The sequence below is a fragment of the Trichechus manatus genome, unplaced genomic scaffold, assembly GCF_000243295.1.
Source record: "Trichechus manatus latirostris isolate Lorelei unplaced genomic scaffold, TriManLat1.0 scaffold00119, whole genome shotgun sequence".
In the NCBI taxonomy this organism is placed as follows: Eukaryota; Metazoa; Chordata; class Mammalia; order Sirenia; family Trichechidae; genus Trichechus; species Trichechus manatus.
This window is the reverse complement of record NW_004444055.1, coordinates 8,342,737-8,354,002: the sequence shown is the minus strand read 5'-3', so window position 1 is coordinate 8,354,002 and position 11,266 is coordinate 8,342,737. Positions and strand designations below refer to the sequence as shown.

The following is an 11,266-nucleotide window of genomic DNA, read 5'->3' as shown; positions in this document are numbered from 1 at the left end:
GTATGTCTATTTCTAGCTTTCTGAGGAAACGCCATATCATTTTCCAAAATGGTTGTATCATTTTGCATTCCCACCAGCAGTGCATAAGAGTTCCCATCTCTCCGCAGCCCCTCCAACATTTGTTATTTCCAGTGTTTTTGATTCGTGCCAGTAATGCCGGGGTGGGATGGTATCCCATTGTGGTTTTAATTTGCATTTCTCTAATGGCTAGTGATCGCGAGCGTTTCCTCTCTTTGCTGTTTTTTAATGAACTCTTGCTTTCTTCATGTGTGATGTCCTGGATGTTGTTCCTACAGTCATCTCGTCTTTGATCATTAGTATTCAATGTGTCAAATCTATTCTTGAGATGGTCTCTAAACTCAGGTGGGATATACTCAAGGTCGTACTTTGGCTCTTGTGAACTTGTTCTTTCTTTAGCTTCAGCTTGAACGTGCATATGAGCAGTTGATGGTCTGCTCCATTACCAATAGTAATTTCAATTTTTAATTATTAACAGGTAAAAGAACTTAAGCATTCAAACAAACTAGAAATAACAGACATCAAACTGGAGGCAGCAAGAGCTAAGAGTGAGCTAGAAAGAGAAAGGAATAAGATTCAAAGTGAACTGGATGGTAATATATGATTTCCCATTGTTTTTACTGTTAAGTTTAGATAATAACTCAAAGTAAAATTATTAAAATAGATCAGCCTGAATTTTTATTTCCAGATTTTTGACTTAATTGAATTTTAATCTTAGAGCACATGTAAAATATTTTTATTTTGTTTATATGTTAAATGTTTTGTTAATTCTGTGATCTAAGTTTTTTTTAAAAAAATCAGTCTTATGTTTATGTCATAGTTATAAGATTAATACATAAATTAACAAATTTTAAAAATGGGATTCCATACTTCCTGGGTTTAGTTTTAAATCTATTTAGATCATAGAGTTATTAGTTCCAGGCCGTGTTAAGTCTAAAGAACATAAGGAAGATAAGTAGTGTCCAGGCCTCAAAAAAAATTTTTTTATGTATACCCAAGGCCAAGTACTGGAGCCTAGTTCAGTTTAGGCTTATTTTTAAGTTTCAGGTTAGTCTTAGAATGTCCATCTCATCAGTATTCCTCAGTAATTATATTGTTTCTAACTTTCTTAAGTAGTTAAATAAACTACCCTTGGCCTGTAGCTGTCCTTTGTAGTTTTAGTCAGAGCTTATGATGAATGATTATTCTTATTATCCATTTCTACTTGATGTTAACTCATGGATTTGCATACAGTTAGGGACTACATTTCTTAGGAACTTAAAGAGTTCAGGATCCAGTTCTGCATTCTATTTTAATTTCTGAGTTACATATGAATTTGTTTTAGTTATTCTACCTGCAAAATACTTGCCATCTCTGTATAAGGAAGCAAAAGTTTTGTGAATTCATTGCAAGAACTTGCAACTTCCATGTTGTTTATATTTTGTTCTGCCAAAAACAGGTTTTGAAAGGTTCTTTGATTTTATTAACCCTCTTTCAGCCAGCTTTGTTATGATGTTGTCTATAGTGTGTCAGTGTCATAGAACCCAGGGTGGTCTCCCTAGCTCTCAGGCTTCAAATAAGAAAATGTATATAACCTTTTATTAAAGTGTTTTTGTGTATGTGCTAAATGAGGTAATGACAGAAAAATTAACCAAGTTTTATGTTTGGTTCTTACTTTAAGTTTATCATTAACGTAAAGATCTTTGAGAATATATATCCAGAGAGACTTATTTTCTACATTCTTTTAATTTTCTTACTGTCCTATGAATGCTTGCCCTTAATTGTGGTTTTTCATCTTTATGATAATATTAAATATAGTGCATATTTCTCCTTAAAAATATACTAGGATTACAGTCAGACAATGAAATTCTCAAATCAGCTGTTGAACACCACAAAGTGCTCTTAGTAGAAAAGGATCGTGAATTAATACGTAAAGTACAAGCTGTCAAGGAAGAAGGTTATCAAAAACTTGTGGCATTACAAGATGAAAAGTAAGTACTAAATTACCTTATTTTATGTTAAATCTCCTCGCAAATGAAAACATTCTGCTGTCATACAATCCTGTTTTTAGTTTTTATAACATGATTATCATCTCTTTTCAGGCTAGAACTTGAGAACAGATTAGCAGATCTAGAAAAAATGAAAGTGGAACATGATGTTTGGAGGCAATCTGAAAAGGATCAGTGTGAAGAGAAATTGCGGGCTTCACAGATGGCAGAAGAGTCGGCCAGAAGGGAACTTCAGAGTATTAGGTTATATATGTATATATATTTTAAACTTTTCATTTTGAAATAATTTCAGAGTTAACAAAACATTGTAAAAAGTAATATAAAGAATTTCCATATACCCTTCACCCAGATTGCCCAAATATTAACATCTTACATAATCACAGTATAATAATCAAAACCAAGAAATTAACATTAACATAATCAAGAAATTAAATAAATATTATCATCGAACCTATAGACATTGTTCACATTTTATCAGTTGTCCCACTGATGTCCTTTTTCTGGTCCAGGATCCAGTCTAGGATCACACATTGCCTTTATTTAGTCTCCTTTAATCTGGAAAATATTCTCCTTCTGTCTTTGTCTTTGATGATTTCAGTAGTTTTGAATACTGCTGGCCAATTGTTTTATAGTATGTCCCCCATTTGGGCTTCTCCTATATTCTTCCTTATTAAACTTTGCTTATGCATTTTGGGAAACCCTGGTGGCGCAGTGGTTAAAGCACTTGGCTACTAACCAGAAGGTTTGCGGTTTGAACACACTGGCCGCTCTGCGGGAGAAAGATGTGGCAGTCTGCTTCCGTAAAAATTTAGAGCCTTGGAAACCCTATGCAGCAGTTCTGCTCTGTCCTGTAGGGTTGACACGAATCAGAATCGATTCGATGGCAGTGGGTTTTGGTTTGGTATACATTTTTACCAAAAATAATGCAAAAATTGTTTTGTGTCCTCCTCAGTGCTTCATATCAGGAGATACATGACTTGTCCTCTTACTGGTGATGTTAACTTTGATTACTTGGTTAAGATTTGCCAATTTTTCCATGTAAAATTGCTCTTTTTTTCCTTTGTAATATATAATTATGGGGAGATACTTTGAAACTATGTAAATATCCTCATATTTTCTCATGATAATTTTCTTCCAGTAACTTTAGCATTCTTTGATAATTCTGCCTGAAATAATTATTACTGTAGTGTTTGCTCAATGGTGATTTTCTGTTTCCATCATTCTTTCTACATTTGTTAATTGGAATTCTACTGAAAGGAAGAGCTTTTCTTCTTCCTTTAAATATTATATTTATTTATATCAGTATAGACTCAAGGAGTCTTATTTTATTCTATGAGTTATAATCTTTTATTATATTTCGTTGCTCAAATTGTCTCAGATTTGTCCATTGGGGGCTCTTTCTGTGTCTTTTTGACATGTCCCCATCATTTTTTGAGCTTGTTTTTATTTTCTGGCACCATAATATGTTCTAATACTTTTGTTTGTAGCTTGTACTTTCCCTGCCCCAGCCCTGGAATCACTGTTTTTCTAAGGTGCTGTGGTTCCTTTTTTTTGGAGAGTGGCATTTAGAAACCAAAATCTAAGCTCGAGATATGCTTATTGTTACTAGGATGTCATTGCTTCTAGGTCTTCTCAGTGAAATGAGCTAGGAAGTATATGTATGTATGTACAGATACACATTTATATCTATTTCTGTATTTCATTATATGCGTATATAATAATATATATGATATCTTCAGTTTTGAGTTATGATATTTTGAGTATCCAGTTCATGTTGATATATCTAATGCCAGTCCAATACCATGGAGTTCATTCTAGCCTTTCCGTTATTCTTATTTGTAACTCCTTTGACAAGAGTGAGAAGCCTGGCTCTTATTATGCATAATAAAGCCAAAACCAAACCCATTGTTGTCAAGTCGATTCAGACTCATAGTGACACTATAGGACAGAGTAGAACTGCCCCATAGAGTTTCATAGGTTTATTTATTTCCATAGTCCTAGACTACATATAAAGTAGTTTCGGAATTTCTGATTTGTAGCTCTGAAAGACAGACTTATTAACTAGTGTGTGATATTTGTGTATACTTCTTTTCGTCTTTAGCCTTAGAGCATATAGTCAGAATACTGTTTTCCAAAGTCACTGAGATTAGGTCTATTCTCCCCAAACCTCTTTCTCTGTGGTTATGTTATTTATTTATAAAATAGGATCATTTCTTTCTGTTTTATCCCATTTTGAGTCCTCATCTCATCCTTTTGGATATTATTTATTAATGTATTTGACTGTGTGAAACATCAACATGGTTCTAAAGGACAGAACTATGCAAAATAATATACTCAGAAAAGTGCCACTCTCCTCATCCATTCTTCTCTGTTCCCATGCCCTCATCTTTTCTCATCTACCCCCTTGTAACCAATGTCATTAATTTCTGATTTATCCTTCCTGGTTTTTATTTCCAAAAATGAGCAGATACATGTATGTTTTATATCCCTTTCTTTCCTATATAACAATGTATCCTGAAAATCTCTCCATATTAGTTCATAGAGATCTTCCTTACTCTTTTTTACAGCTGCATAGTGCTCTGTTGTTTGTATGTACCACAGTTTATTCAACTACTCTGCTATGTTTCAGTATTTAGTTTGTTTCCAGTGTTTTGCGATTACAAACAATGCTGTGGTGAATAATCTTGTACATGTATACATTTTCATGTTGTTGAAGGTATATTTTCAGAATAAATTCCTCAAGTAAATAGGTGGGTCAAAGGGAAAATGCATATGCAGTTTTGTTAGATATTGCCAAATTCCCATTCAAGATAATTGTATCACTTTGCCTTCCCATTACTAACATATTTCTCCACAGCCTTGCCAACAGAATATATTGTAACACTACTTAATTTTTGCCAATCTGATAGGTGAGAAATTTCTTTTATTATAAATGAGGTTGAATAACTTTTCATGTATTTAAGGACCATTTTTGTATCTTTTTTGTGAATTGTCTGTTCATATCTTTCTCCTTTTTTCTAATGATTTCTTTGGTCCTTTTTCCCTTGCTTTTTAAGAGTTCTTTGTATATTAGAAATATTAGCCCTTTATCTTTGATATATGTTGCAAATATAGATAGCACTGTGAAGAATGGGAATTCTAGAACACTTAATTGTGCTCATGAGAAACCTGTACATACACCAAGAGACAGTTATTCAAACAGAGTAAGAGGATACTGTGTGGTTTAAAGTCAGGAAAGGTGTGTGTCAGGGTTGTATGCTTTCACCATATGTATTCAGTGTGTATGCTGAGCAAATAATCCGAGAAGCTGGACCATATGAAGAAGAACTTGGCATCAGGGTTGGAGGAAGACTCATTAATAACCTGCAATATGCAGATGACACAATCTTGCTTGCTGAAAGTGAAGAGGCCTTGAAGCACTTACTGATGAAGATCAAAGACTACAGCCTTCAGTACGGATTACATCTCAACATAAAGAAAACAAAAATCCTCAAACTGAACCAATAAGCAACATCATGGTAAGTAGAGAAAAGATAGAAGTTGTCAAGGATTTCATTTCACTTGGATCTACAATCAACACCCATGGAAGCAGCACTGAAGAAATCAAATGACACATTGCATTGGGCAGATCTACTGCAAAAGACCTTTTTAAATTGTTAAAAAGCAAAGATGTCACTTTAAGGACTAAGGTGCACCTGACCCAAGCCATGGTGTTTTCAGTCGCCTCATATGCATGTGAAAGCTGGACAATGATTAAGGAAGACCAAAGAAGAATTGATACCTTTGAGTTAAAATATTGAATAAACCGTGGACTGCCAGAAGAACAAACAAGTCTGTCTTGGAGGAAATACAGCCAAAGTACTCCTTGGAAGTGAGGATGATGAGACTTTGTCTCACGTTCTTTGGACATGTTATCAGGAGTGACTAGTCCCTGGAGAAGGACATCATGCTTGGTAAAGTAGAGGGTCAGCAAAAAAGAATACCCTCAACGAGATGGGTGGACACAGTGCATGCAACAGTGGGCTCAAACATAGCAGTGATGGTGGGGATGGCACAGGACTAGGCAGTGTTTTGTTCTGTTGTACATAGGGTCGCTATGGGTTGGAACTGACTTGACAGCACCTAACAATAACAACTTTTTTTTTTTGCTTGAATTCTGCATTGTCTGATATCATCACTACCATTTCTTATTGTTTCCATATGCCTGGTAAACCTTTGTTTATCCCTTTATTCTTAGCTTTTCTAAATCACTTTGTTTTTTAAATGTGCCTCTTGTATACAACATGTAGTTGGATCTTTCTTTGTGAGCCAAATTGGAGATTTTTTTATTATAACAGATGAACTCAGACCATTCATTGCTCATTGCAAAGCCTTGTGGCAGGAGTATTGAGAGGTTACTTGCTGAGATTTGGTATGTTTTTCGTCTTCTTATAGTTACTTTACAGTTTGCGCTTTTTTTTTTTTTTTTTTTTGCCTTCCAGTTGTATGCTAAGGACATGGTTTTGTGTGGCTTTATTTGCTCTCCTTGCTTTTCTGTATTGTTTTTGCAGGATATATGGGTGGACACAAGATTAGACATCTGCTGTTGTCTTCAGCTACCTAAAGTTGCCTATATCTGCTTTCTTAACTCTTAAAATCTTAGTGACTTTTCTAATTATATAGATTAAAGTTGAGTGGCCTCTAAAAATCATATTCATTAAGTTACACGTTATATATTGGGATGAGGTTCTTGCATCTGTATTATTAGAACTGCTTCAGGCAGGGGTATATGTGTTGTTTACGAGTGTCAAGTTTTATGAGCTATTAATTGAAATTATTAGTGGCTACAATTCTAGAATCATATCTGTAACAGATTTTGAGAGGCAGTCTTGTCCGGCTCTGCTTTTAGGCAGATACGTTTCTGAACTGTTCATGGTAGGTAGTTTTTTATTCCTCCTTGACAGTCTTCAGAGAGGGGAGAGGGATTTTCCCCAGGAACCCCACTCCAATGTTTTATCCTACCATGTTCCCATGGTTCGGCCTGTTGGAATCTTTTCTTTTAGAGTTAAGCCTGTTTCTCCTGGTTTGAGCTTGTGTTAACATGATGAGAAATTATTCAGCATTATGTTATTACTTGGAGACAGTAATGAACTTGACCCTTAGGTTGTTGTTCTTTTTTTCTTTTTTTCTTGCTATGTATAACAGCTTTAATTCCTTTAACTTGTCTTTAATTTTAATTTTCTATTTCATTATTCTCTTTGATAATTTCTTAATTCCTCTTCAGTTTCTCCAGATCATTTGTAATATATAATGACTCTAACTTATTTTAAAATAAGGATCTAGTTACCAATATAAAACACAGTAGAAGAAATAATTCCCAAGTTTTACATGACTTATTTTTTTAGATTCTGCAGTTGTAGTGGTTTCTCCATGGCAGTTCTGGTTTGCTGATTTGTAAATCCATCTGCATCAATCAGGTTTATTTTGATCATTCGGTAAAATAATCATAATTGCAGCTTATTTGGAATTTATGATATGTCAGAAAGAGATTACCTGTAGAGAGGGCTTGCTGAGGAAATGAAAATTATAAATTATATAAAGCAGAAGTATCCGTTTATTTACAAACAAATACCTGTGATAAGTAGAATTAATCGCTGCTTTGGAAGTTGCTTTCAATTTTTTATTACGTATCAGTCTTTTGTCTTCACTAATGTGGTTTTTTCACCACATGCCTGTCAGTGCCAAGAGTAATTAAATTCCGAAAAATAAAGATGAGAAAGCAAGGAGGGGAAGGGAAGCTAGATCAATGGAAACAGAACAAACAGAATGGAAATAATGAGAATGCTGACACATTATGAAAATTATAACCAATGGCACAGAACAATTGCACAGAGCAATTTGTATAAAAATTGTCAAAGGAAACCTAAAACAAACAAACAAAACCAACCATATATTTAATGTACATTGTGTGTAAGGAGAAGAGGAAAACATAGCATTTGATTCAGGGGCCTTGCATAGGGCCATGTATCTGGCATAGGGCCGTGTATCTGGCATATACTCAATAAACGTTTGTTCAGTGAGTGTGAAAATTTAAGAGTAAATAAATAAATAAACTATTTTTCAAAAACTATTCTGTAGTTCATAAAGGCTGCCCTCCCTCACGTTTAGACTAAATAGTTTGTAAAGTTATCTGTAAATTTAAAACATAAAAATTGTTGTTGTTAGGTGCCATCGAGTCGGTTCTGACTCATAGTGGCACTGTGTGCAACAGAACAAAACACTGCCCAGTCCTGTGCCATCCTCACAGTCATTGTTATGCTTGAGCCCATTGTTGGAGCCACTGCATCAGTCCACCTCGTTGAGGGTCTTCCTCTTTTTCACTGACCCTCTGCTTTGCCAAGCATGATGTCCTTCTCCAGAGACTGGTCCCTACTGGTAACATGTTCAAAGTATTTGAGATGAAGTCTTCCCATCGTTGCTTCTAATGAGCATTCTGGCTGTACTTCTTTCAGACAGATTCGTTCCTTCTTTTTCGGTCCATGGTATATTCAATATTCTTTGCCAGTACCATAATTCAAAGGCATCAGATCTTCAGTCTTCCTTATTCATTGTCCAGTTTCCACATGCATGTGAGGCAATTGAAAACACCATGGCTTGGGTCAGGCGCACCTTAGTCCTCAAAGTTACCATCTTTGCTTTTCAACACTTTAAAGAGGTCTTTTGCAGCAGATTTGCCCAATGCAATGTGTCGTTTGATTTCTTGAGTGCTGCTTCCATGGGCATTGATTGTGAATCCAAGTAAAATGAAATCCTTGACAACTTTGATCTTCTCTCCGTTTATCATAATGTTGCTTATTGGTCCAGTCATGAGGATTTTTGTTTTCTTTATGTTGAAGTGTAATCCATACTGAAGGCAGTAGTCTTTGATCTTCCTCAGTAAGTGCTTCAAGTCCTCTTGACTTTCAGCAAGCAAGGTTGTGTCATCCGCATAACGCAGATGGTTAATGAGTCTTCCTCCAATCCTGATGCTGTGTTCTTCTTCATATTGTCCAGCTTCTCAGATTATTTGCTCAGCACACAGACTGAACAAGTATGGTGAAAGGATACAACCCTGATGCACACCTTTCTTGACTTTAAACGACGCAATATTCCCTTGTTCCATTCGAATGACTACTTGTTGGTCTATGTACAGGTTCTTCATGAGCACAATTAAGTGTTCTGGAATTCCTATTCTTCACAGTGTTATCCATAATTTGTTATGATCTACACAGTGAATGCCTTTATACAGGCAATAAAACACAGGTAAACATCTTTCTGGTATTCTCCGGTTTTAGCTGTGAGCCATCTGACATCAGCAATGATATCCTTCATTCCAAGTCCTCTTCTGAATCTTGCTTGCATTTCTGGCAGTTCCCTGTCAATGTACTGCTGCAACTGCTTTTGAAATATCTTTAGAAAAATTTTACTTTTGTGTGATATTAATGATATCGTTTCATAATTTCTGCATTCTGTTGGATCATCTTTCTTTGGAATAGGCATAAATGTGGATCTCTCCCAGTCAGTTGGCCAGGTAGCTGTCTTCAAAATTTCTTGGCATAGATGAGTGAGCATTTCCAGTGCTGCATCTGTTTCTTGAAACATCTCAATTGGTATTCCATCAATTCCTAGAGTCTTGTTTTTCACCAATGCCTTAAGTGCAGCTTGGACCTCCTCCTTCAGTACCACTGGTTCTTGATCATATACTACAGCTTGAAATGCTTGAACATCAACCAGTTGTTTTTGGTACAGTGACTCTGTTTATTATTTCCATCTGCTTTGGATGCTTCCTGCATTGTTCAATATCTTGCATATAGAATCCTTCAGTACTGCAACTCGAGGCTTCAATTTTTTCTTCAGTTCTATTTTTTCTTCTATGAACTCTATAGTTTTAGGCTTTATATTCAGGTCTTTGATCCATTTTGAAGTAGTTTTTGTATATGGCGTGAGGTATGGGTCCTGTTTCATTTTTTTGCAGATGGATATCCAGTTTTGCCAGCACCATTTGTTTAAAAGACTGTCTTTTCCCCATTTGATGGACTTTGGGCCCTTGTCAAAGATCAGGTGACCGTAAGTGGATGGATTTACATCCGGGTTCTCAGTTCTGTTCCATTGGTCAATTTATCTGTTGTTGTACCAGTACCAGGCTGTTTTGACTACCACAGCTGTACAGTAGGTTCTGAGGTCAGGTAGTGAGTCCTCCTACTTTATTCTTCTTCAGTAGTGCTTTACTTATTCGGGGCTTCTTCGCTTTTCATATAAAGTTAATGATTAGTTTTTCCATCTCTTTGAAGAATGTTATGGGTATTTGGATCGAGATTGCATTGTATTTGTAAATTGCTTTGGGTAGGATTGTCATCTTCACAATGTCGAGTCTACCTATCCATGAACATGGTATGTTTTTCCATTTATGTAGATCCCTTTGGGTTTCTTGCAGTAGTGTTTTGTAGTTTTCTTTGTATAGGTCTTTTATATCCTGGTTAGATTTATTCCTAAGTAGTTTATTTTTTTAGGGGCTATTATAAATGGTATTGTTTTCTTGATTTCCTTTTCATTGTTCTCTTTATTGGTGTATAGGAATCCAACTGATTTTGTATGTTTATCTTGTATCCTGCTACTCTGCTGAATCTTTCTATTAGTTTCCATAGTTTTCTTGTGGAGTCTTGAGGGTTTTCTGTGTATAGTATCATATCATCTCCAAACAGGGACAGTTTAACTTCTTCATTATCAATTTAGATGCCCTTTATTTCTTCTTCTTGCCTTATTGCTCTAGCTAGAACTGCCAGCACAGTGTTAAATAGGAGTGGTGATAAAGGGTATCCTTATCTTGTTCCTGTTGTAAAGAGGAATGTTTCCAGCCTGTCTCCATTCAGAATGATGTTGGCTGTTGGTTTTGCATAGATGCCCTTTATTATGTTGAGAAATTTCCCTTCTATACCTACTTTATTGAGAGTTTCTATGAGGAATGGGTTGTTGGACTTTGTCAAATGCCTTTTCTGCATCAATTGAGGTAACCATGTGATTCTTTTCTTTCCTTTTATTTATGTAGTGGATTACGTTGATTGATTTTCTAATGTTGAACCATCCTTGTATACCTGGCATGAATCCTACTCGGTCATGGTGTATTATTTTTTTGATATGATACTGAATTCTGTTGGCTAGAATTTTGTTGAGAATTTTTGCATCTATATTCATGAGAGATATTGGTCTGTAATTTTCTTTTTTTGTGACATCTTTGCCTGGTT

The 11,266-nt window shown here is 35.4% G+C and overlaps 1 protein-coding gene across 7 annotated transcripts in view; it reads left to right on the top strand.

The window, feature by feature from the left end:
• The window catches only part of CEP83 (centrosomal protein 83), a 151,579-nt gene that overhangs the window by 116,516 nt on the left and 23,797 nt on the right, over positions 1 to 11,266 (top strand). For 6 of the 7 annotated variants that reach the window (XM_004384208.2, XM_023738581.1, XM_023738577.1 and 3 more), the window contains 3 exons: positions 497 to 611; positions 1,844 to 1,988; positions 2,100 to 2,249. In XM_004384208.2, coding sequence (XP_004384265.1) covers positions 497 to 611; positions 1,844 to 1,988; positions 2,100 to 2,249 — 410 coding nt within the window. Of the gene's footprint in view, positions 1 to 496; positions 623 to 1,843; positions 1,989 to 2,099; positions 2,250 to 11,266 lie in introns of those variants that run through there. The other variant, XM_023738582.1, reaches the window with a different exon arrangement.